Source organism: Neoarius graeffei, chromosome 2, assembly GCF_027579695.1.
Source record: "Neoarius graeffei isolate fNeoGra1 chromosome 2, fNeoGra1.pri, whole genome shotgun sequence".
Classification (NCBI taxonomy): Eukaryota; Metazoa; Chordata; class Actinopteri; order Siluriformes; family Ariidae; genus Neoarius; species Neoarius graeffei.
Genome location: NC_083570.1, coordinates 48359570 through 48386789, shown reverse-complemented (window position 1 = coordinate 48386789; position 27220 = coordinate 48359570). Strand labels below are relative to the sequence as shown.

General features: G+C 42.2%; 1 protein-coding gene across 1 annotated transcript; it reads right to left on the bottom strand.

The window, feature by feature from the left end:
* Positions 1-1944: 1944 nt before the first annotated feature.
* Positions 1945-10260, bottom strand: echdc3 (enoyl CoA hydratase domain containing 3). Its single transcript, XM_060914359.1, has 5 exons — positions 10107-10260; positions 5235-5356; positions 5041-5138; positions 2622-2822; positions 1945-2543 (listed from the first exon to the last, which is right to left on the bottom strand). Exons 1-5 carry the CDS (start codon positions 10217-10219, stop codon positions 2211-2213), a joined length of 867 nt encoding a protein of 288 aa, XP_060770342.1. The 5' UTR covers positions 10220-10260; the 3' UTR covers positions 1945-2210.
* Between the last annotated feature and the right edge of the window lie 16960 nt (positions 10261-27220).

The following is a 27220-nucleotide window of genomic DNA, read 5'->3' as shown; positions in this document are numbered from 1 at the left end:
AAAAATAATTCAAAGCATTCAGACAATGGAGAAAGAGGCTAATGAAATGGCAGTCAGGGCAGAAAAAAACCCCAGACTTTACATTGCTCTCAAAATCAAATGCTTTTTGCAGAAGTATTGCAGAGAAAAGGGAAGAACTGGCAGCTCTGGCAAAATCTCTGGAAAACCTGCAGGAGAGTGTCAAAAGACTACACTAAACTTAATTGAGTGTGACGATAGTTTTTTTTTTTATAGATAGCCTATATTTTGAGTTGAACTTTTGTGGCCATAGACATTTGGATTTTGTCAAGTTCTATTTTGGCCAATTTATGTTTGAGTTTCCTGATTTTATTTATTTTGAGTAAGGCAGGTGCCAGATACTTTAGCGCTGGCTTTTTAGTTTATACTTGGCCTGATTTTTTATTTTTTGGAGGAAGGGACAGGAAAAATAAGAGAGAAAAGAAAGAACACTGAGATAAGAGTTGACCTAAACATCAGTGTAAATTGGTTATACTAATAGTGTTTGCAGTCTATTAACCTTTTGTCATAGTTTTAGGTGAATTTATACAGTAGACACATTATAGTCATAAAATGCGTGTCTTCTAAATGAGACTTCCACAGAGCGCAACATTAGCATATGTCACATTCCCTGTCTGTTATACCAGCTAGATTACTAAAAATGTCCTGGAAAATCGTTTTTAGAAAAGAGTGGGAACCCTATTTATAAATTCTTGCATTATAAAGATTTGTGCTTCTGGACTTTTTTTTTTTTTAATTTGGACTTATATTAGTGCATCTCAAACTATTGGAATATCACGAAAAAGTTAATTTTTTTGTAATTTAATTCAAAAAGGTAAATTTTCATATATTCTATATTCATTACACATAAAGCAAAATATTTCAAGGATTTTTTGGGGTTTAATTTGGCTGATTATGGCTTATAGCTCCTGAAAATCAGAAATCCAGTATCTCAAAATATTAGAATATTTCATTTTAACAGTATAAATACCATGCATCTCTGTCTAGTTCAGTTCATGCAATCACAATCGTGGGGAAGACTGCTGACTTGACAGTTGTCCAAAAGACAATCATTGACACCCTCCACAAGGAGGCGCACAAGCGCCAGGGATGCAGCCTTGAGAGGAGTGTCAAGAAAAAAGTCAATTCGAGAACTTGGGAAAGCTTCACAAGGAGTGGACTGAGGCTGGTGTCAGTGCATCAAGAGACACCATGCACAGATGTCTTCAGGAAAGGGGCTACACCTGTCGCGTTCCTAATATCAAGCTACTCCTGAACCAGAGACAACGTCAGAAGTGTTTTACCTGGGCTAAGGAGAGAAAGCTCTGGACTGTTGCTCAGGTGGTCCAAAGTCCTCTTTTCAGATGAAAGTAAATTTTGCATTTCATTTGGAAATCAAGGTTCTAGAGTCTGGAGGAAGAGTGGAGAGGCACAGGATCCAAGGTGTTTGAAGTCCAGTGTGAAGTTTCTGCACTCTGTGATGATTTGGGGTACCATGTCATCTGCTGGTATTGGTCCACTGTGTTTTATCAAGTCTATTGAGCAACAGGCCAGTTCTTTCTCTCCTTCACCCAGGTAAGCTGCTTCTGACATTATCTCTGTAGTATAGTGTGCACTAGTAGTGTTTCAGTAAGGTTCCATTCTCAGCTGAATTGAATGTATCCACCTAAGGTCAAGTTGTAACCTCCTGGCAGAGGCAATTAGCTCTTGTGCTAAAATAACCTGGTGCTTGGCAAAATTCATGGTCTTCAAAAATGAAGAATGCTACATTAATTGGAAAATTGTAATTCTCAGAATATTTTACGTGCTGTGACATGTATGTTTACTCACAGCTACAAATATAACCATTATTTTTTTTAAATAATCTGCGCCTACCACTTCCTTTGTCAGTATGTGAAGATTTCCTGTATCTAACATTCAACAAATGACCATTTCTAAAAATAATGCTCCTTTTTTCAATTGCTTTATTAAAACTTGTGATTGAAGCATAACAAATAGTATGTGAGTGGATAAGGGTTGGTTTTTTTTGTCTTCTTTTATTACAGTTTAGATCCTAACAGAATCTCACACTGTTATCCCAAATGTGCCATCACACATTACAGAAGGTGGCACTTTGTTTATGCTTTTCAATGTGGAAAGCATTCTAATTAGATTCAAATGGGGCTTTTATTTTATTTTATTTTTTAAGCCACCTGTGTGGTTTGTTTCTGGAGTCAATCATGTGCTTTTTCAGTGCTGTTGGTCCACAGGGGCTGGCGTTTCTCTATGAAAGCCTGGATTCCCTCCTGCCCATCACGCAGGGCAAGATTATCCACCATGACAGCTGTGGCAGTGGCATACGCAGCATCTCGACCTTGTGCCATCTGCCTCTGAAAGGCTGCTTTTCCGAGAGCCACCACTGGGCGGCTAGACTCGCAGATTCGGCGTGCAATGGCCAGAGTTTCTTCCTCTAAACACTCTTCACGTACCACCTTACTCACAAGTCCGTGCAGCAAAGCCTCCTGTGCCATGATGGGGCGTCCTGTGAACAACATCTCCATTGCAACCTGGGGGAAAGACAATATGGTTCAGGACACTTGATTGGGGGGGGCTGGGGGTTCAAATTCTCATGTGTGGAGATTTACCTTTCTAGGGACAGCTCTTCCAATGGCCACTCCTGGAGTAGAGCAGAACAGGCCGACATTCACACCAGGAGTTGCAAAGCTTGACTTGTCTGTTGCTACAGCAATATCACAAGTGGCAACTAACTGGCATCCTGCTGCTGTGGCAATGCCATTTACCATTGCGATCACCGGAACTGGGAGGTCCTGAATCAGGGTCATGACCTTCAACAAAAATAAGGTTCAAAGAAGACCGAAATTAAACGAACACCACCTATTGTATCTTACTACATACCCTTTCTTTTCACGTGACATTGCTGTCTGCCATTTTGCTTCCCTACACAAATGATGCATCTCTTTGCAAAGATCAGCACACTGTATAGTAATCTGCGTAGTAATATGGAATTGTGGTTCCATATTGACCAGGTAGACAAAACAATTAAGGTTCTGAAAGTTTACAAAACAAGTTCCAAGATTCAAAGAAAGGCATGGCTTATGGAAGGGTGTTGTTAATCATAAGGCTATCACAAGAGACGAGAACAGCAAAGTTATTCCAGATTAGATCTCAACACCCATCTTCCTGCTACATGTATGTGTAGGTAAATTATCCTCTGGGGTGAATGAGAGACATTTTTTGGACTATTTCATGTTGTGTTTTAACAAATTGGAAATTTTTTTAAAAATGAAATTATACAAAGGGCATAACAAATAGTATGCGAGTGGATAAGGGTTGATTTTTTTTCGTCTTTTTTTTGTTATTACAGTTAAGATCCCAACAGAATCTCACACTGTTATCCCAAATGTGCCATCATACAATACAGAAAGGGACACTTTGTTTAAGCTTTTCAATGTGGAAAGCATTCTAATTAGATCCAAATGGGGCTTTTATTTTATTTTTTAAGCCACCTATGCGGTTTGTTTCTGGAGTCAATCATGTGCTTTTTCAGTGCTGTTGGTCCACAGGGGCTGGCGTTTCTCTGTGAAAGCCTGGATTCCCTCCTGCCCATCACGCAGGGCAAGATTATCCACCATGACACAGGGATCTCATCTCATCTCATCTCATCTCATTATCTCTAGCCGCTTTATCCTTCTACAGGGTCGCAGGCAAGCTGGAGCCTATCCCAGCTGACTACGGGCGAAAGGCGGGGTACACCCTGGACAAGTCGCCAGGTCATCACAGGGCTGACACATAGACACAGACAACCATTCACACTCACATTCACACCTACGGTCAATTTAGAGTCACCAGTTAACCTAACCTGCATGTCTTTGGACTATGGGGGAAATCGGAGCACCCGGAGGAAACCCACGCGGACACGGGGAGAACATGCAAACTCCACACAGAAAGGCCCTCGCCGGCCACGGGGCTCGAACCCAGGACCTTCTTGCTGTGAGGCGACAGCGTTAACCACTACACCACCGTGCCGCTCTGACACAGGGATGAGAATTAAAAATATTTAAAAAGTCTGAAAAAACCAGGGCGGGGCCCATGGCCCAGGGGGGCGGGGCCCATGGCCCAGGGGGGCGGGGCCCAGGGGTTCCAGAGGCTAATGATTTTTGGCTATTTTTTATTTATTTTTTTTTACCCCAAAACCATTAATTTTATCAGCAAAAAGTTGCAAACAGTACATCGCGCGAAACTGTTATTATTTTCTACCCTTATTAGACAGGGAGATTCTTTTGTGTAATCTGAGCTGAAGTGGGTTTTGTACTTTCGTTTTTTGGGGCGCGCGCTCTCTCTCTGCTATGCCGGTCGGTCCTCGAGAAAAGGGATAAAAGCCCGCCCACACTGAAAGCTGATTGGCTTATTTTGCTGAGTAACCCAATCAGGATGCTCTTTGTCTGGCATGCGCTACATGAACAGGCACACAGGCAATGTTGCCACATTGGGTGGTTTTAAGTGCATTTTGGCGGGTTTTGAACATATTTTGGGATGGAAAACGTCAGCAATATATGGTAACACTGCACACAGTCTCCCTCGCGCGCGCACATTCTAAGATGCGTGATGCAGACCTTAATGTTGCGCGCGCACGCTCTTGCTCGCTTCTATCAATATGCAGGAGACTCCCGGAAGTTCTGGGAGACTTGGGATGTCTGCGTTATAAGGTGACCACAGATCGTTAATCATACCCCCCTGAAAATTTCTCAACGGATTTACATCGATCTCAAAAACGATCATTTTGGTCTGAAAAAGTCGGAAATCCGCCGATCGGCGGAAAATTCTCATCCCTGATGACAGCTGTGGCAGTGGCATACGCAGCATCTCACTGGCAAAATTGCATGACAGGACCAATCCATTAAGCCTTTGCACGGGAATCAAAATGGCAGCATAGTTACAAAACTCTCATTGTGAGTAACTTTAGATCAAAGTGATGTCATTGAAAACAAAAGATAACAAGAGATGGTTTAGTTTTTGGTAAGCGTTTGGTAATTATGGCCTAACCTCTGAGCAAACTCTGAACACTCTTGTGTGATAATCTCTGCCCTGTGCCGAGGTCAGCTCCTTAAGGTCATGACCTGAGGAGAACACTGGACCCTGTGCTAATCAGGAAAAGACAGTGATTCAAGAAGTTACTGGATATTTTCTATGGCAATGGTTGAAGACTTACAGTAACTATACTATGAGATGAGACCTACCTGATATGACGATGACTCTCAGGTCCTTGTCGTCTATCCCAGTCAGGATATTCTCTCGCAAAGAAGTTAACATGGCAAGAGACAAGGCATTCCTCTTCTTGGGGTTGTTCAAAATGATTCTCCTAAAATCACAACACAAATCTTACAGATGCATACATGTCAACCTTTGGTCAATCAAACCTGTATAACCAACCTCCAAAATCCGTATTTCCCTTATAAAATCCGTATAAGATGCAAATTAAAATAATTTACCTAAAATTTGAATGATAATTAACAATGATATATCCAAGTTACTTTTTATTCAATATTAATAACAATAAACCTTCAGAATGAATACAAAGCTCCAGTGTTCGACAAAAACACAAAGTGTCACTCTAATGTTCTGAATTGTACTCCATGACAGCTTTTTTTTAGCACTCTGCACCAATAGATAGTTTTCACATGACGTCACAGAGTCGGGGATTCCCTAGTGGCGGCCATCTTGCGGGTCAAGCTTACCGTACGGGTCACTGAGCACACATTGTAACGCGCGAGTACAAAGTCTTCAAAAGAACCCAAGCAGGCTATTTAAAGCTAGCAATGGTGCACACCTGTTGTATTCACGGCTGTCGTAATAGGTCAGATGATGACGTCAAGCTTTTATGGAATTCCCACTGTACGGGAGCACGAAGGCGAGCAAACAAAGAAACTCAGCATACAAAGGAGAAATCTATGGCTTGCAAGAATCAACCGCAAGGATTATCAGCCTTCCAAACACAGCAAAGTCTGCTCCGATCATTTTATAAGTGGTAAGTTGTTTAAATAAACAATCAATTGTGTTTAAGTTTGTTTTTGGAAACCAAAACATCGTGTAAACAATCTCTGGAGGATGCCTAACTGGAACTGACATGGTACTGTAATACCACTAATGGATGTAAAATTTGTCTTAAATCAACTCGATATTATACACACACATATATTTATATGCAGTGTTGAGAGCTCTAAAATTCCAATGTTTACATACCTTGGCTGTAATTAGGACACGACTGTCACTTGTTTTTATATGGTGGACTTCACGGACCCAGCCACAGACAAAATAATTGTATGACTCCAGCGACTTGTATGCTTTGAGGTCGTCAAGTGTGTAGGCACTTTTACTACTCACGAAATAGTTCACAATATCAGGGTACGATATGGATGGCAGCCCTGCATAGTCACTTGAAAACGCATCTTTGTCCACTTCGTAGGGGTCAATTCCCCCAATCAAGGCCAGTTTGGCTGCATACCGTTGTCGTGAGATTTTGTCCAATGTATCCATATACTTCTGTTTGCTTGATTTTGCCGACATTGATCTTTATTTTAGAAAACTGACTATATAACTTTATAAATTCGTCCGAGATAACGTAGCCGGTAATAGCGATGGTTCGTTTTGTTAGCCCCACAAGATGGCGGCTGGAGGGCGTTCTCCGGAATGCCGTGACGTCAGTGAAAACTATCTATACCTCACTAGGCTGTATGTCACAGCAAGTGTCTGTGTTGATCTTGCCGGAGTGCCCATTCAGAATCTTTTCAGTCGCTATTGAAAGTCGCTCAGGTGGAAATACGCGTTTCAAACAAAATGTTACTTCCCGGTTGGCGGGATTCTCGCAATGCGGTGTGCGCATGATCAAAAGTGGAACGAAGTCTCGCTACCACAAGATAGCGCGCGATTTCATAAGACTCTTTACTGGCTGTTTGTGCTTTCTGTGGTGTACAGTACGTTTGTAAATGTTATGCGCTCTTTTATCATTGTGGGAATTGATTATAGCTCTAAATAAATATTGAAGTTTTTTAAAAGAATCTGTATAACTTTATTTGTACGCCCATATACTATGTTTATTGAATCAAATCCGTATAAAATACGGACATTCCGTATAGGTTGACATGTATGCAGATGTGACCAGTGAGCTCATAAAGGTTTAGAGAGGAAGCTAGAGCCAAATCCCCCTTAACAACTACATAAAGATCTATTCATGATGTTTATGCTTGGATTGATTTCACCATAATGACATTTATTAGCTTACTTTAAAGAAAAGTTTGTCTTATATTTAAGGAAGGCTCCTTTCTTATATAGACAACTAAACTATAACTTTCTGATACTTCAACTGTTCAATTTAATGGGGAAAAAAAATCCAAAAGGTAAGTGTTCTGTTTTAGTCCACTGATTTATTCAGAGGTGATTCTAGAGTCTGTTGTGGCCCCAAGCAAAAATTTCCAGGGGGCCCTTCTGACCAGTGTTCATCACCAATACAGTGGGGCAAAAAAGTATTTAGTCAGCCACCAATTGTGCAAGTTCCCCCACTTAAAAAGATGAGAGAGGCCTGTAATTTTCATCATAGGTACACTTCAACTATGAGAGACAGAATGGGGGGAAAGAATCCAGGTAATCACATTGTAGGATTTTTAATGAATTAATTGGCAAATTCCTCGGTAAAATAAGTATTTGGTCACCTACAAACAAGCAAGATTTCTGGCTCTCACAGACCTGTAACTTCTTCTTTAAGAGGCTCCTCTGTCCTCCACTCGTTACCTGTATTAATGGCACCTGTTTGAACTCGTTATCAGTATAAAAGACACCTGTCCACAACCTCAAACAGTCACACTCCAAACTCCACTATGGCCAAGACCAAAGAGCTGTCAAAGGACACCAGAAACAAAATTGTAGACCTGCACCAGGCTGGGAAGACTGAATCTGCAATAGCTAAGCAGCTTGGTGTGAAGAAATCAACTGTGGGAGCAATTATTAGAAAATGGAAGACATACAAGACCACTGATAATCTCCCTCGATCTGGGGCTCCACGCAAGATCTCACCCTGTGGGGTCAAAATGATCACAAGAACGGTGAGCAAAAATCCCAGAACCACACAGGGGGACCTAGTGAATGACCTGCAGAGAGCTGGGACCAAAGTAGCAAAGGCTACCATCAGTAACACACTACGCCGCCAGGGACTCAAATCCTGCAGTGCCAGACGTGTCCCCCTGCTTAAGCCAGTACATGTCCAGGCCCGTCTGAAGTTTGCTAGAGAGCATTTGGATGATCCAGAAGAGGATTGGGAGAATGTCATATGGTCAGATGAAACCAAAACAGAACTTTTTGGTAAAAACTCAACTTGTCGTGTTTGGAGGAGAAAGAATGCTGAGTTGCATCCAAAGAACACCATACCTACTGTGAAGCATGGGGGTGGAAACAACATGCCTTGGGGCTGTTTTTCTGCAAAGGGACCAGGACGACTGATCCGTGTAAAGGAAAGAATGAATGGGGCCATGTATCATGAGATTTTGAGTGAAAACCTCCTTCCATCAGCAAGGGCATTGAAGATTAAACGTGGCTGGGTCTTTCAGCATGAAAATGATCCCAAACACACCACCTGGGCAACAAAGGAGTGGCTTCGTAAGAAGCATTTCAAGGTCCTGGAGTGGCCTAGCCAGTCTCCAGATCTCAACCCCATAGAAAATCTTTGGAGGGAGTTGAAAGTCCGTGTTGCCCAGCGACAGCCCCAAAACATCACTGCTCTAGAGGAGATCTGCATGGAGGAATGGGCCAAAATACCAGCAACAGTGTGTGAAAACCTTGTGAAGATTTAGGCCCACTTTACACGGGGACGGTCTGAAACAAAAACGCAAAAGTCCGTTTTCGTTCTCACTTTTTTCCGCGTCTACACGACCGTTTTCAAGGTGGAAATCTGCATCTATACGGTGACGCATAAATGTGTGGAATTCAATTGGATGTGCATGCCAGGCGGCTAGGTGGTGCTGTGAAAGACCTCCGCTATGTCTGCACGCATGCGCAACGTCTTCCGTCTTGTCTGATCTGCACATCTGCACCGCGAAAACTTTGACTACTCTGGCTATGGTAAGTAAGAAAGTAAGTAAAAAAGTAAGAGCATACTATACCCACTTCTGTTCATTAACGGTATATGTGCAGATTCGGTATAGATGTTCGAAGGACTCCTGGACGTTTATTAAAGCTGCCAGAGCAGCTTGAAGGTCCGTTGGATCGATATAATCAGACATGCTCTCACTTTTTACTTACTTTCTTACTTCCCGGGCTGGCATGTACAGTATATGACATATGTATGACGTAAACGCGTACCCGACGTGAGCAGATCCGAGCAGAGTTTCACGTATTGGGTAGTTTAGACGGATATGCAACGGGGGCTGTTTTTAACTTATCCACTCTGGAAGGCGTTTTCAATTTTTTCCGTTTTTCAGCCTCAGAAACGCCGTCCCCGTGTAGACGAAAGGCACTTCCGATAAAATATTTAGTTGTTTTTACCCGACAGCGTCCTCGTGTAAACGGGCCCTTACAGAAAACGTTTGACCTCTGTCATTGCCAACAAAGGGTATAGAACAAAGTATTGAGATGAACTTTTGTTATTGACCAAATACTTATTTTCCACCATAATTTGCAAATAAATCATTTAAAAATCAGACAATGTGATTTTCTGGATTTTTTTTTCTCATTTTGTCTCTCATAGTTGAAGTGTACCTATGATGAAAATTACAGGCCTCTCTCATCTTTTTAAGTGGGAGAACTTGCACAATTGGTGGCTGACTAAATACTTTTTTTTGCCCCACTGACACCAACAAAAAAATGTATGAAACCAAAGGTTTTTTTAAAATTCCAAATGTGAAAATACAATGGTAACGAACAATAAAAACAAAATAAATAAGCCCTCGGGCCCCGACTCTCAGGGGGCCCCTGGGCCAGGGGGCCCCAAGCAGTTTCCTGCCTTGCCTGTTCACAAGCTGCGCGTCTGGATTTAACAGAGTAGCAGCAGGGGGTTTTGTTTTGTGTCCCCATGAACGTGCAGGAATTGTTGTGTAAATGATACTGAACAGCTGCATTTTAACCTTATCCCGTCCTCTTGCTCTCGGAGGATTAATGGAGAAGTCGTCTGAGTGCAGAACATCCGCCTCGATAAACGACAGAAACTGTAGAACCTGCTAAACACCACCTGAGACATGTTTAACCGAGATTCGGCAGTGACACGAAGGTGAAGTCAGCTGCCAAGACCAGCGGGATTAAAGTCAACAGTTCATAATAAAAGTCAAGTTGGCAGCGTTCATAATGCAGCATAAAGTTGTCATTTCCCGTCTACAAACCGCGCCTCAGCTTTTTTTTTTTTTTAATCTTAATTTGAAAATAGCAGCAACAAAATACAAACACAGTTATTAATACACACACAAACAAACCAAGAGCCAGTGGGAGTTTTCAAATAAAGACATTAAATAATGAGGACAAATTAAAAGTTTTAGCAGCTTTCTTGTTTTTAGAGTCAGAGATGATTTTGATATACTGTTCAGTTTCCTTTTCGAAGGCTATAAATGCAGGATTTGAACGACTAAACTTGGCTTTATAAATATGGTATTTTCCTAAAATGATGAACAAATTAGTATAGGTAATCGTTATGGGACAGGGCGGCACGGTGGTGTAGTGATTAGCGCTGTCGCCTCACAGCAGGAAGGTCCGGGTTCGAGCCCCGTGACCGGTGAGGGCCTTTCTGTGCGGAGTTTGCATGTTCTCCCCGTGTCCGCGTGGGTTTCCTCCGGGTGCTCCGGTTTCCCCCACAGTCCAAAGACATGCAGGTTAGGTTAACTGGTGACTCTAAATTGACCGTAGGTGTGAATGTGAGTGTGAATGGTTGTCTGTGTCTATGTGTCAGCCCTGTGATGACCTGGCGACTTGTCCAGGGTGTACCCCGCCTTTCACCCGTAGTCAGCTGGGATAGGCTCCAGCTTGCCTGCGACCCTGTAGAACAGGATAAAGCGGCTAGAGATAATGAATGAATGAGATGAACAAATTAGTATAGGTAATCGTTATGGGACGGGGTGGCACGGTGGTGTAGTGGTTAGCGCTGTCGCCTCACAGCAAGAAGGTCTGGGTTCGAGCCCCGTGGCTGGCGAGGGCCTTTCTGTGTGGAGTTTGCATGTTGTCCGCGTGGGTTTCCTCCGGGTGCTCCAGTTTCCCCCACAGTCCAAAGACATGCAGGTTAGGTTAACTGGTGACTCTAAATTGACCGTAGGTGTGAATGTGAGTGTGAATGGTTGTCTGTGTCTATGTGTCAGCCCTGTGATGACCTGGCGACTTGTCCAGGGTGTACCCCGCCTCTCGCCCGTATATATCTATATCATATATATCTCCAGCTTGCCTGCGACCCTGTAGAACAGGATAAAGTGTCTAGAGATGATGAGAATGAGATTTTGAAGTTCGTGACGAGGGCAATTTCAAAACTTCGAAATCACGAGTGAAATTGATCCTTAATTTTACGAGGAACCATACGATTACTTGTTTATAATATATAGGGCCAAATTCATACTTCGGAAGCCATTCAAGTTCACAACATTTGTCATTCACGTTTTCTGAACCAATCAGGGCGCAAGACTATCTTGCACGTTTGAATCAGTTTCTAATGCATCTTTCATCATGACACGGCGACATGACACGAGGATTTTGGACAGGATTTTAACATCTTTCAGGACAGATCCCGGATATTTCTCTTGTCTCAGATGCCGATCCAATGCTGCCTGCATTATTTTAAGAGAGTCTGGTTCATAGTTTTCCCCATTTTCTTCTCTCACTTCTGCATAAAACTGCCACAGCACCTTGTCTCGGGGTGGAGCTAAAGGGGGCGGGCCCTCCCCCTAGCCGTACAGGGCCCCACTCTTTGACATTCAGGCCCTCCCAATAAATGTGCCTTACACGATTTCATTGGAAATTCCTTGAAACCTACAAGGTTTCACATGATTACAGACTAGTTGACCTACACTATATTGCCAAAAGTATTTGCTCACCCATCCAAATTATCGGAATCAGGTGTTCCAATCACTTCCATGGCCACAGGTGTATAAAATCAAGCACCTAGGCATGCAGACTGTTTTTACAGTTTGGAGCTGGCCCCTTCCTCTTCCAACATGACTGTGCACCAGTGCACAAAGCAAGGTTTAAAGACATGGATGACAGAGTCTGGTGTGGATGATCTTGACTGGCCTGCACAGAGTCCTGACCTCAACCCGATAGAACACCTTTGGGATGAATTAGAGCGGAGACTGAGAGCCATGCCTTCTCGTCCAACATCAGTGTGTGACCTCACAAATGTGCTTCTGGAAGAATGGTCAAAAATTCCCATAAACACACTCCTAAACCTTGTGGACAGCCTTCCCAGAAGAGTTGAAGCTGTTCTAGCTGCAAAGGGTGGCCCAACGTCATATTGAACCCTATGGATTAGGAATGGGATGTCACTTAAGCTCATATGTGAGTCAAGGCAGGTGAGCAAATACTTTTGGCAAGATAGTGTATATAGCTCTCATTTTTGCTACACATTCTTATCATGGTTAAAAAAAACCCTGTGAAATCCCTAAACAAACTTAAAATATAATAAAATGTAATGTTTTCAAGCTAAACTAAACTGTTCCTTTTGTATTTAATTGTTTTTCGTTTGAGGAATTTGCAAAAAAAACTGCAATGCATGATGGGTAGGATCTAAAGGCTGCCTAACGTCCTCATCCGTCTGACGACATACAACAAGGCTAGGAAGGTGCATGCCTGGTTGCAGTTGTTGGTTGTCTAGTAGAAACGAATTCAGCATGTTTAAAAGTAAAAGTGGGGCACAAAAGAGGAAGGAAAATAAAAATAAAGAGGAGGCAAACTCTAAACTTCCAAAGTTGGGTTCTTTTTTTACTTTGCCTTCTCCTGTCCCTGAATTTGCTAGTAGTGAACATGCATTGCCCTGTGTTAGCACTAGCAGCAGTAGCTCCAACCAAAGTCATATAGAGGAGGATGAGGAACGTGGAGAGGGGTTAGCTGAGATGAGCAACCAGAATCAGGAGGGTAGGGAACGTGGAGAGTTAGCTGAGTTAGCTGAAGTGAGCAGCATGATTCCCAGCATGGAATCATCAAACCCAGCTAATTTTCCAACAGACCGTGGTAATTTCCCTGAAAACATTGCAGATGCTAATGTGAAGAGGTATATCCTTCAAACTGGCCCATGTAAGCCAAATGGTCCCTTTCCCATCACTGGCAAGCGCAGTTTTTCAACCCATTACTACACATCTGTCACTAAAGCTGGTATTAAACTTCCACGAAGCTGGTTATGCTACTTGCCCAAGCTTGACTGTGCATATTGCGAGCCTTGCTGGCTTTTTGCCAATCGTCAAGCCCCCTCCTACAATAATGCCTGGGTAAACGGAGTTAGAGATTGGAAACATATCTCCTCCAAAATTGCAGTACATGAATCTACCCAGATCCATCTCGGTGAGTGTGTAGTCTATGAGCAGTGGAAACTCCATGGTACAATAGATGCTGATATGGAGAGGGATGTTCATAATGCAGCTAACTTTTGGAGGCAAGTGTTAGAGCACATTGTGAATGTCACACTGACCTTAGGGTCATGTAACATGGCATTTAGGGGACACCAAGAGTCCACTGGGCAGGGGAACGCAGGAAACGTTTTGTCCATCGTTGAACTGTTGGCCCGCTATGACCCTGTCCTGAAAGAACTGATCAGCCATCCCGAGGGATCAGTTAAATATCTGAGCCATGCTATTCAGGATGAGATCATTTATATATTATTACAGAGAGTCAAGAGCAACATAGTCCATGAAATAAATGCATCTCCATTTTATTCCATCATTATGGACACCACTCAAGACATAGCAAAGCGCGATCATCTGAGCCAGGTCTTCAGGTATGTTTTAATTGATCAAGATGAAATGGGTGTTGCTACAGATATCAGGATAGTTGAGGCTTTTCTTGGATTCGAGATAACTGTCAACGCATCCGCTTCTGAACTGGAGGGCCGAATTATTAGCTGCATTGAAGGGAATGGCTTAGATCTCTCCAGATGCCATGGACAGGGTTATGATAGCACAGCGAACATGAGCAGAATTTATTCTGGTGTTCAAGCGAGAATAGCAGAGCGGGAGCCCCTTGCTTTGTACGTGGACTGTGCGGCTCATTGTCTGAATTTGGTACTGAATGATTCTGTCAAAACTATCCCAGAGATTAGACAGTTTTATGATGTGGTTGAACAACTGTACAACTTTTTTGCCAACAGTGTTAAGAGATGGGCATTACTTGGCGACTTATTGAGCCCAGAGAGCAGGGACATAACCTTGAAACGCCTCTGCCCAATCCGCTGGTCCTCCTGCTATGATGTGCTTGTTGCGTTAAGGTACAGATATGGAGACGTCATTAAAGCTCTCGACAAGCTCTCACTTACAAGCGAGAAAACGAATGAACAAGATGAGGCAGATGCATTTAAAAAGGCCATTACTAAATTTCAGTTCATATTTTTAATCAGCCTTTAGACAAAGATTTTGGAGTGCACTAATGCCATCTCAAAGTTGCTGCAGGAGAAGACCATAGATCTCCTCAAAGTGTCTGCATTATTGCAGAATGCTGTACGAACTCTACAGGAGTACAGGGAGCAGTTTGATGAGGCAAAGGCTTCCACTCTGGCATTGGCTGTGAAATGGGGCAGTCAAACGCAATTTGTAGCCACCAGGTTGAAAAAAGTGAAGCGCCACTTTGATCACCTTAGCAAAGACAGTCGGCTTTCCGATGCAGAACATTATTTTCGGGTGAATGTGTTCCATGCATGCCTTGATGTAATCATTCAGCAGCTGTCACAAAGGTTTGTCAGGCCCTGTCCACACGGCAACGGATTCAGGTGACTCCGATATAATTGCTTATCGTTTAGGCCTGGCGTCCACACGGCACCGGCGTTTTGGGTGCCCAAAACGCAATCTTTTTGAGAACGGGTTCCAGAGTGGAAAGATCTGGCAACGTTGCCGTTGTGAAGTCGTCTGGATGAGTAGAACGGATTTGTTTACGATGACGTCACAACCACATGACTGTGAGTGCTTCACGCCGGGTAGAAGTGTAACGAATATCACCAGGATATCACCAGGAAAAAGCCTTACAGAGCACTAGTGAGAGTGAAACACGAGCTTGGATATTATCTCATCTCATTATCTGTAGCCGCTTTATCCTTCTACAGGGTCGCAGGCAAGCTGGAGCCTATCCCAGCTGACTACGGGCGAAAGGCGGGGTACACCCTGGACAAGTCGCCAGGTCATCACAGGGCTGACACATAGACACAGACAACCATTCACACTCCCATTCACACCTACGGTCAATTTAGAGTCACCAGTTAACCTAACCTGCATGTCTTTGGACTGTGGGGGAAACCGGAGCACCCGGAGGAAACCCACGCGGACACGGGGAGAACATGCAAACTCCACACAGAAAGGCCCTCGCCGGCCCCGGGGCTCGAACCCAGGACCTTCTTGCTGTGAGGCGACAGCGCTAACCACTACACCACCGTGCCGCCCAGCTTGGATATTATGATTATTATTATTATTATGTTCAGTGTTAGTTCACAGTAGTAATGCAAGAAGCAGAATAGTGACAGTAATAGTGAAGCAAAAACATGCAATTGTACAAACACTGCAGCTCTACAGCAAAATATTCATTTATGAAATGGTCTGATTCTTAACACCAGTAGTGCCAATGATCTTCTCATTGCGATGCGATGCGAGTTGTCAACAAATCCTATAACTTGGTTCATGAAACGCGCTTACAAAATATTTTCACTGTGAATATTTATTGTGTAATGGTGCAAAGTGAGAGAGAGAGAGAGAGAGACTCTGCCCTTAGGGCAGAGTCAATCCCGCCAGCAAAAATAGGGAAAAAAAGGAGCGATCTCACCTCTTCAGATGTTGATTTAAGTCCGACAATACATTCCTCAAAAAGGGCGTAGAGGAGCAAATTAATCCATCAATGTGTAGCATTCAATTTATTCCGGACCATTAAAGACGCCGCCTTCCGCGTAGAATCATACATCATCCTCGCCGCCATATTGGACAGGTCAAAGCGGAGAATAAAGATTCATGCGCTGCCTTTAACTGTACCAACAGGTTTACCGTCCAAACGAGATCACATGGGATTACTTTTCACAGGTGAGAAACAACAAATTAATCCATCAACGTGTAGTATTCAATTTATTCCGGACCATTAAAGACGCCGCCTTCCGCGTAGAATCATACGTCATCCTCGCCGCCATATTGGATAGGTCAAAGCGGAGAATAAAGATTAGCTGCGTTGAACTGTCCCAACAGGTTTACCGTCCAAACGAGATCACATGGGATTACCTTTCACAGGTGAGAAACAACAAATTAATCCATCAACGTGTAGCATTCAATTTATTCTGGACCATTAAAGACGCCGCCTTCCGCGTAGAATCATACGTCATCCTTGCCGCCATATTGGATAGGTCAAAGCGGAGAATAAAGATTAGCTGCGTTTAACTGTACCAACAGGTTTGCCGTCCAAACGAGATCAAATGGGATTACCTTTCACAGGTGAGACTGGAAAAAGACTTTTCATTGTATTTGGTCATTATAATGTAATTTTACGAACAGATTTTCCTGACTTTGTGGCTAATATGAAGTCTCGCGCATAATAGTTTATGCGCATGCGTCCTTACTTCTATTGTTCTGGTGTCTCCAAAGGGACCGTCTTACAGCGCCCCTAGAGGTGTGGCATGTGTATTGCATCGTTTTCAGCAAGCGTTGTGTTGCCATATGGACCTGATATTTTACTGATCGTTGCCCATTTGGACGCGATATATTTTTAAATAACATCTCGTTGCCATTGTCGTGTGGATGTAGCCTCAGTTTAAATCAGACTGCTCATTTGTTTGCGGCTATTCATCCAAATACACTCCAGCATGCCAAGGACAAGGAGCTATACGAAGTGGCCCATTGACTGTGTGATCACTATAGTCGTGATATTGACTCCAGCTTTCCTGGTCAACTAGTGTCATTTAGGGCTTGTTTCAAGGAGCAGATAGCGAGACACACATCTGTGCTTAGCCTGGCCAGGTTGCTGGTAGTAGATCATCCAGCAGTAACTTCTACATTTAGTGAGGTGTACACGGCCTTCTTGCTTTTTCTCACTCTCCCTGTCTCAGTTGCGACAGCAGAGCGCTCTTTCTCCAAATTAAAATTGATAAATTATCTCAGGAGCACAATGGGTCAAAAGAGACTGTGGATTGGCCATTTTATCAACTGAGAATGAGCGAGCAAGAGTGCTTAACATTCCTCAAATAATCGACGACTTTGCAGAGTGCAAGGCGCGTCGAATACCTTTTTAATGACGAATGCAGGTTGCCGTCTCGGCTTTGTAGTTGAAGACGTGCTTACACAATGAGGGTGTATCATTCATGATTGCTGGATTTTTGTTGTTGTTGTTGTTTAGTGTCTATTTGGAACATAATAAAAAATGAATGGAAAATACAGGCTATGTAGGCCTATAAAAAAATCAAAAATAAAATAATAATAATAAAAAAAACCTTTGAGCAAGTTCTGTTCTAATATAGCCTGATTACATGCCCCCGGCCTTCTGTTTGTTTGCAAGTTTGCCATGGCTACAGTAGGTCCAAAGGCTCATCTCATCTAAGGCGGGGTACACCCTGGACAAGTCGCCAGGTCATCACAGGGCTGACACATACACACAGACAACCATTCACACTCACATTCACACCTACGGTCAATTTAGAGTCACCAGTTAACCTAACCTGCATGTCTTTGGACTGTGGGGGAAACCAGAGCACCCAGAGGAAACCCACGCGGACACGGGGAGAACATGCAAACTCCACACAGAAAGGCCCTCGCCGGCCACGGGGCCCGAACCCAGGACTTTCTTGCTGTGAGGCGACAGCGCTAACCACTACACCACCGTGCCGCCAGGTCCAAAGGCTACGTTCTTAAAAACTGCTTTTTGTTAGATATAGCCTGAGTAGGCCTATATGCCGCAAGCCTTCTAATTTGTTTGTTTGCAATTTCGCCATGTGGGGGTAGGGGGAAGGGGCCTGATTGGTCTTTTGCCCCGGGCCTTGTGTGCAGTTGTTCCGCCACTGGCTGTTGCTGATCAAAAAGGTTTAGGTTGTATGACACCTTAAAGAACACAGACCTGCTCTTGATTGTAACTTTACAACTGAGAGATTTCAACAGAACCCCCTGAGGAAGTGCAAAAACCCTTAACTGTCCACAGAATCATTGAAGAACACTTTTTTCCCCCCTAATGGAGTACTGCTTTTTTCTTTCACCATTCCTACTCTCCCACAAGAGGGAGTTACATACCAGATAAAGCTACTCTGGGCCCATGAAGTAGTGTTCAGTTGGATTTTTATATTATAGTAATGTCACTTACACATTTTCCACTTAATGTTGTTACCAATGTTGCAAGGGTAATTAATCATGAGAAGATATGTAAGATGTCAAACCGATATTGACCAACTTATTCAATTACAAACAACATATTTGTGATTAGGAGCATTTAATATAGTCATCAGATTTATAATCTTTTTTCTCTTTTAACCTAGCAAAACTGCTGTACAGCTGGAATCCTGAAAAATTCCACTCTCCCTTCTCGACTCAGAATGTACCTGATGCAGACATCTACAGTATGATGTTCAGCCATAAGTGACACAGATTCTTGAGCAAGCATTAAAGGAATTGCTACAAGATTCTTTTTGCTTAATTAAAATTATCTTAATCATATTTTACACTGCTGTAGGTTCCTTCATAAATTCTTTATGGGTACCTCATATCAGTCACAGTCATATCAGAACCAGAAAAGGAGAAGTAGAGCAGCGACTACAATTATCGACACCTTAACGATCTTTCGGCCATTGCAAAGTAGAAAATAATTTCAATACATAAATTGTGCATAAATAGTTACTCAAAATTCCACTGGAAAAAAATGAGTTGATTCCCGATTACTTAGCGTATCAGATCACATGACACCGTTCCTCAATTATTGACACCTTTGTCCACAGTTATCGACACCGTTCCACAATTAACGACACACAGATGATTTTTTTTAATCGGTATGTGGTATTAAGTTAAAAAAGCATAGTTTTTATTTAAAATTTGTTTTACATAGACTTTTATTTAGTACAAAATATCTTTTAAATAAATATATTGATGTCTGTGCTTACGTAAATGAGAAAGTAATTCTAATGTTTGTAAACAGATGAACTGATAATGTTTAACCTGTCAGAAAATCTTTTTGTTCCATTTTCTACCCACTTTCTAAGTGTTTTCATAGATTACATTTTGTTTATCATTCATTGTTGTTTGTATTAATTTCTAGTTTTGTAGTTTACCAGTAAATGTCAACAGGCAATTGACATTGTAACCACATGAAAATCCAGGTCAAAGGTCGCACATCATTCCTCGAACCAAAATATAAAAAATGTCTACTGATATTGTAATATGTGGTAGATATTTACAACAAACTGCAAAAAAATATTTTCTGAATCTCATCTCATTATCTCTAGCCGCTTTATCCTGTTCCACAGGGTCGCAGGCAAGCTGGAGCCTATCCCAGCTGACTACGGGTGAAAGGCGGGGTACACCCTGGACAAGTCGCCAGGTCATCACAGGGCTGACACATAGACACAGACAACCATTCACACTCACATTCACACCTACGCTCAATTTAGAGTCACCAGTTAACCTAACCTGCATGTCTTTGGACTGTGGGGGAAACCGGAGCACCCGGAGGAAACCCACGCGGACACAGGGAGAACATGCAAACTCCGCACAGAAAGGCCCTCGCCGGCCACGGGGCTCGAACCCGGACCTTCTTGCTGTGAGGTGACAACGCTAACCACTACACCACCATGCCACCTATTTTTTGAATGGTATAGAAAAATCTGAATATTTCAAGCATGTAATTTTTTATATGCTAGGAATTTAATTCTGGTCTAATTCTATTTACTGCAATCGGATTTCAAATACTCTACAAACATTCCATTCTATTATGAATCAGAAAAAAAAATTATTGTAAGTCACAGCACTTTTATTTTTTTAAAAGTACTTCATCTACTTCAATAATGTTACACAAAGATCTATCCATAATAGTTGTAAATGTCACTTAAATCCACAGGGTGTCGATAATGCTGGACACCGGTGAAAGTGATCACTATTATCGACAGCTCACGTGACTTCTCAAATGCACGTTTAGATGCAAAATGGTGACTGTCAAATGAAAGAGTAAGAAACAAAGTACGTTTCAACAAGGATATCATGAAATATCGGTGAATTTGATAAGTACAAACATGTCCATGATCTTTCCACCATGCTTACCTGCGATGATAACATCCAGGTTTTTCTCAAATTGCTGATCATGCTAAAAAAAAAATCTATCTCAGGCATCCATCTTTTGATCAGACGACAAGATCAAAGGGCGAGGGGGGTCTTCGGGTTGATTAATTAATAATAACTGTTGTAACTGAAACTCATCTTTGTAAAATTGTTTTTTATTGGTAAAACTGAAAAGGTGTCGATAATTATGGACTGTCGATAGTTGCAGCCGCCGCTCTGTATGAGATTATATCATGATTAATTCAAGATGGTGATCATGTGTCTTCATTACTTGTTACATAAATAGAGGATATTACATGGTCCAGTGGCGGCTCCTGAATTTTTTTTCAGGGGGGCCATTTTCCCCCGTTATGTCTACATGGACTGTAAATGTCCACAGGACTGAAGTAAATTGACCTAGGTAGCAAATCAATTGGCCGAACTTGTTTTTGCCTGGTAAATTCAGATATCGGGCGGCACGGTGGTGTAGTGGTTAGCGCTGTCGCCTCACAGCAAGAAGGTCCTGGGTTCGAGCCCCGGGGCCGGCGAGGGCCTTTCTGTGCGGAGTTTGCATGTTCTCCCCGTGTCCGCGTGGGTTTCCTCCGGGTGCTCCGGTTTCCCCCACAGTCCAAAGACATGCAGGTTAGGTTAACTGGTGACTCTAAATTGACCGTAGGTGTGAATGTGAGTGTGAATGGTTGTCTGTGTCTATGTGTCAGCACTGTGATGACCTGGCGACTTGTCCAGGGTGTACCCCGCCTTTCGCCCGTAGTCAGCTGGGATAGGCTCCAGCTTGCCTGCGACCCTGTAGAAGGATAAAGCGGCTACAGATAATGAGATGAGATGAAATTCAGATATCAATATAGACAATCTCTCTTCTCTCCACTAGGTGGCAACACTGAACAAGTTAAAGGTGGCAAATTAAGGTCGCCTAGTAAACTAGACCCACCCGCCTAGCGGCCAAAAATATTTTTGCCTACGAGTGGCAAATATTCACATTTAGTCTGGCTTGCCAGGCTAAAACTACGGAAGATTCATTGTGAAGCCTTCAAAGCAAAACATTTGGCATCACAATCAATTAATATTACATTACTCATTTATTTTCTCATATTTTTCCAGTATTCTATAATAAGTAGACACAAATTCTTAATTATAAACATATTCTAATTTCTTCATTTTAAAGAATGCAATTAAAGTGGCAGGATATAAATCCAAAACAAGTGTTTATTTAAGTTTTGAAAAAGATGAAGAAAAGCATAACCATCAAACAAACCTGTGCAGCTTAATTATGTGTTTTTTTTTTTATATGGAATTGCACCATTTTAACAACAAATAATAATTCTAAATAAATTCTGCAGTTTTTTTCCCAAGAATTCCTCCAGAAAGCCATGCCGTAAAAGGAAATTTAAAGTATTACAAGCATGTCAATGAACACAAAAGGCTTTAGTTATTTAGCTATATACACACAAGGTTACACAAGGTTTTGTAGTCAGTGCAACTTGGCTTAACAAGTTGGAAAAAAGGTAAGGTGCTGCTGGCTCCAATGAACACATATACTGTACAATATATAAAAACTGAAAATATGCTTAATTTACACCAAGTCAGAGAGAACTTGAGGCTACTGAAATATTCCAAGCATGGCAATGTTAAACTGCCATTGGTAAAACAAAAACATGGCAATGTTAAACTGCCATTGGTAACACACACACACACACACACACACACACACACAAACAACTTTTGCCTAGTAAATTCAAATATCAGATATCACTGTACCGTCTGCTGTGCTACTTCCAGGGTGGAAGAGAACGCAAGGGTAGCAAAAAAGAGCATTGACTACATCACAGCCAGCTAGCCAAGTTTTCCGGTGGTACCAGTTCTTGTTAAAACCTCTTGAGTAGGTCTTCTCCCCCTTCGTAGACACTTGCTTGATGTTTAAATTTGGTCTAGGAGGTCCTAGCTGTTTGATTGCCATTTTCTCCTCATTGGTACGACGACTAAAGGGAACTTCTTTCAGAGACGCTATCGTATTGTTGCACTCAACACTTGCCATCTTCTTCATAGAATGTTCACACATTTCCCGCTCAAGTTGCGTTTTCCAGCCCAAAATTATGTTCAAAACCCACCAAAAAGCACTTAAAACTGCCCAATCTGGCAACACTTGCGCAGCGCAACAGGCGTATGACGTAAGCACGCTGCTTGTGCGAGCACATAAAACCTAATAGAAAATGCATTGGGAGCATGATTTTCGAAAAAAACGTACATACCATTAGTGTCAATGGGAGATTTGGGGGCAAATCTGAACCTGACAGAAATCGCCCCAAAAGGGCGTGGCTACACCAGGCGCGACCTTAGCCTGATTGGACAATGACATTACTGTTGCCGTGGTAGTAGGAGTAGATAAAAAAAAAATCTCCCTCCCTGTTTGGGAGTGCGTCGCCCAAATCGCCCCTATTAACGAGCCGCCAGTGACATGGTCGCATGAAGATATGAAATTTATCTTTGAGTGGTGCATATATTCATGAGTGAGCGAATCAAACGAGTGAAAATGTTTTCAACACAAGAAGACAAACTTGTTAATCAAAAGAATTCCAATTTTGATCCAGTTTGCCATTTTGACAACACGCGACTAGTCAGTGAGAAAACACTGGGAGTGACATCATCAGAGTGAAATATCGGGAATTATGTCATAGTTTTGAATCTCCATGTCTTGGATGTAGCACGTATGAAAAATATGAGTGGTGTATGTCTTAGTAAACCACTTATTTCCATATAGTATATGACCTTTTATCTCTCCAGTTCATTAATTAATTCATTTTCTATACTGCTTATTCATTACGGGCCGTGGGTGAGTTGGAGCCAAACATTGGGCGAGAGGTGGGGTACACCCAGGAGAGATCACCAGTCTATTGTGGGGCTAACACAGAGAGACAGACAGCCATTCACACTCACATTCACACCTATGGGCAATTTAGAGTAGCCACACAGGAAATTTCTGCTTCTTCTTCTTTTGGCTGCTCCTGATTAGGGGTCGCCACAGCGGATCTTTCATCTCCATTGCTCCCTGTCTTCCGCATCCTTCTGTACCACACCTGCCACTTTCATGTCCTCTCTCACCACATCCATGTATCTCCTCTTTGGCTTTCCTCATTTTCGTTTGCCTGGCAGCTCCATCCTCAACATTCTCCTTCCAACATGCTTTGCATCTCTTCTCAGGATGTGCCCATACCATCTCAGTCTCATCTCTCTTAGCTTAATTCCCAAGCTCTCCACATGTGCTGTCCCTCTGATGTGCTCGTTCCTTATCCTGTCCAACCTTCCATCGCAAACCTTAACATCCTCAAATGTTAAGCCACACAGGAAATTTGCTTGAGTAAAATTTACTGAAATTGAAGAAAAATTTTAGAGAGGAACCAAATGTTATCTGATGTAGAGTAAAATTTCTTCAATTTGAGTAAATTTTACTCAGCCAAATTTCCTGTACAGGTGACCTAGTCCACATGTCCTTAAACTGTAGGAGGAAACTGGAGAATCCGTAGGAAACCCATCCAGGCACGAGAAGAACATGCAAACTCCACACACACACACACAACGCCCTAATCAACCACAAGGTTTGAACCCAGAACCGTGCTTGCTGGAAGGTGGTACTAACCACCACACCACCTTTCCATATCCATTGTGCCAGTTCAAAACAAAATTTGAACACCATATATAGGCCTGGGTTATGGCTGATCGCCCACACGTGAAGTAGCCGGTTTATGCAGTCTACAGTGAACACAGGCTTTTTAAATAGTCTCATTTCATTATCTTTAGCTGCTTTATCCTGTTCTACAGGGTCGCAGGCAAGCTGGAATCTATCCCAGCTGACTACGGGCGAAAGGCAGGGTACACCCTGGACAAGTCGCCAGGTCATCACAGGGCTGACACAGACACAGACAACCATTCACACCTACGGTCAATTTAGAGTCACCAGTTAACCTAACCTGCATGTCTTTGGACTGTGGGGGAAACCGGAGCACCTGGAGGAAACCCACGTGGACACGGGGAGAACATGCAAACTCCACACAGAAAGGCCCTCGCCGGCCACGGGGCTCGAACCCGGACCTTCTTTCTGTGAGGCGACAGCGCTAACCACTACACCACCGTGCCGCCTTTAAATAGTCTATTGGCTAAATTTAAAAAAAAATGTTTTTTTATATCTCTTATGTACTTTCTGGATCTTGTGTTCACTGTAAAAAAAAAAGTTATGCCAACTTAAAAATTCAAGGCAACTTACTGCACAGGATTTTTGAGTTTATGTGACAACTAAGATTTTTAAGTTTTGAAGAAAGTTGTGCCAACTTATACTTTTGGTCTCAGATAACTTAGCCTTCATATTCACACAAACTTCATTTTTTCAGTTTTACATGAAAAGAATTCAACTTTAAGGCCACTAATCTTTCATCCAAGTAAAAACTTCAAAATTTGAGTTCAATTTTCTTTTTATCCCACAATAAAACAAATAACAATCCAGTTCAAATAGCATGTTTATTTTAACATGATGGTAGCAAAACTGCTATAAATCTGTAGTGGCAGTGCTTTTTTGTTAAGTCACACATTCACTTATTTTAAGCCTGAAGCTAATTTGACAAACGAAATGTGCAAACAATTCAGTACCAGCCAATTAAAATGCTACAAATGGCATACAATGGTGTATAATATGCATACAATGAACATAAAGAGTGAATCTATTAAAACACATACATATTCAAAAGGTTGACAAATTGCAAACTGCATGTCATTTGCTACCATCATGTTAAAATAAACATGCTATTTGAACTGGATTGTTATTTGTTTTATTGTGGGATAAAAAGAAAATTGAACTCAAATTTTGAAGTTTTTACTTGGATGAAAGATTAGTGGCCTTAAAGTTGAATTCTTATCATGTAAAACTGAAAAAATGAAGTTTGTGTGAATATGAAGGCTAAGTTATCTGAGACCAAAAGTATAAGTTGGCACAACTTTCTTCAAAACTTAAAAATCTTAGTTGTCACATAAACTCAAAAATCCTGTGCAGTAAGTTGCCTTGAATTTTTAAGTTGGCGTAACTTTTTTTTTTACAGTGAACACAAGATCCAGAAAGTACATAAGAGATATAAAAAAACATTTTTTTTTAAATTTAGCCAATAGACTATTTAAAGGCGGCACGGTGGTGTAGTGGTTAGCGCTGTCGCCTCACAGCAAGAAGGTCTGGGTTCGAGCCCCGTAGCCAGCGAGGGCCTTTCTGTGTGGAGTTTGCATGTTCTCCCCGTGTCCGCGTGGGTTTCCTCCGGGTGCTCCGGTTTCCCCCACAGTCCAAAGACATGCAGGTTAGGCTAACTGGTGACTCTAAATTGACCGTAGGTGTGAATGTGAGTGTGAATGGTTGTCTGTGTCTATGTGTCAGCCCTGTGATGACCTGGCGACTTGTCCAGGGTGTACCCCGCCCTTCGCCCGTAGTCAGCTGGGATAGGCTCCAGCTTGCCTGCGACCCTGTAGAACAGGATAAAGCAGCTAGAGATGATGAGATGAGATGAAATGAGATGCTAAAATAAACATGCTATTTGAACTGGATTGTTATTTGTTTTATTGTGGGATAAAAAGAAAATTGAACTCAAATTTTGAAGTTTTTACTTGGATGAAAGATTAGTGGCCTTAAAGTTGAATTCTTATCATGTAAAACTGAAAAAATGAAGTTTGTGTGAATATGAAGGCTAAGTTATCTGAGACCAAAAGTATAAGTTGGCACGACTTTCTTCAAAACTTAAAAATCTTAGTTGTCACATAAACTCAAAAATCCTGTGCAGTAAGTTGCCTTGAATTTTTAAGTTGGCGTAACTTTTTTTTTACAGTGAACACAAGATCCAGACAGTACATAAGAGATATAATTTTTTTTTTAAATTTAGCCAATAGACTATTTAAAGGCGGCATGGTGGCGTAGTGGTTAGCGCTGTCGCCTCACAGCAAGAAGGTCCGGGTTCGAGCTCCGTGGCCGGCGAGGGCCTTTCTGTGTGGAGTTTGCATGTTCTCCCCGTGTCCGTGTGGGTTTCCTCTGGGTGCTCCGGTTTCCCCCACAGTCCAAAGACATGCAGGTTAGGTTAACTGGTGACTCTAAATTGACCGTAGGTGTGAATGTGAGTGTGAATGGTTGTCTGTGTCTATGTGTCAGCCCTGTGATGACCTGGCGACTTGTCCAGGGTGTACCCCGCCTTTCGCCCGTAGTCAGCTGGGATAGGCTCCAGCTTGCCTGCGACCCTGTAGAACAGGATAAAGCGGCTAGAAATAATGAGATGAGATGAGATTTTGAAGTTTTTACTTGGATGAAAGATTAGTGGCCTTAAAGTTGAATTCTTATCATGTAAAACTGAAAAAATTGTTTGTGTGAATATGAAGGCTAAGTTATCTGAGACCAAAAGTACAAGTTGGCACAACTTTCTTCAAAACTTAAAAATCTTAGTTGTCACATAAACTCAAAAATCCTGTGCAGTAAGTTGCCTTGAATTTTTAAGCTGGCGTCACTTTTTTTTTTTTTTTTACAGTGTTTTTGGGTCTGATGTCTAGGCAAGGAGACCACAAGACAGTTGGCACTCAGACAGTATAATTAGCAAACATGGAGTCCACAGTCCAAGAGTGTTTAAAGTACATAGAGTTATGTATAGGAGTTATGTATAAGCTTTAATAAATCTCATGAAAGGGACACCTTGTGGTGGATGTATAGCTGTTTGTGTTAGAGCACCACCCTTCTGCTTGGGGAGGAGCCCTCACTGTGACGTCACCCGAGTGAACAGGACGCG

Bases quoted from the DNA above. Each gene is read 5' to 3' on its own strand.
- echdc3 (XM_060914359.1), bottom strand. From the start codon at position 10,219: ATGTCTCAGGTGGTGTTTAGCAGGTTCTACAGTTTCTGTCGTTTATCG. The intron at 5,139-5,234 runs GTAGGTCTCATC...TTTCCTGATTAG, and splicing joins GAGAGTCATCGTCATATCAG to CACAGGGTCCAGTGTTCTCC. The intron at 2,823-5,040 runs GTTAGGCCATAA...TTTTTGTTGAAG, and splicing joins TGTTCAGAGTTTGCTCAGAG to GTCATGACCCTGATTCAGGA.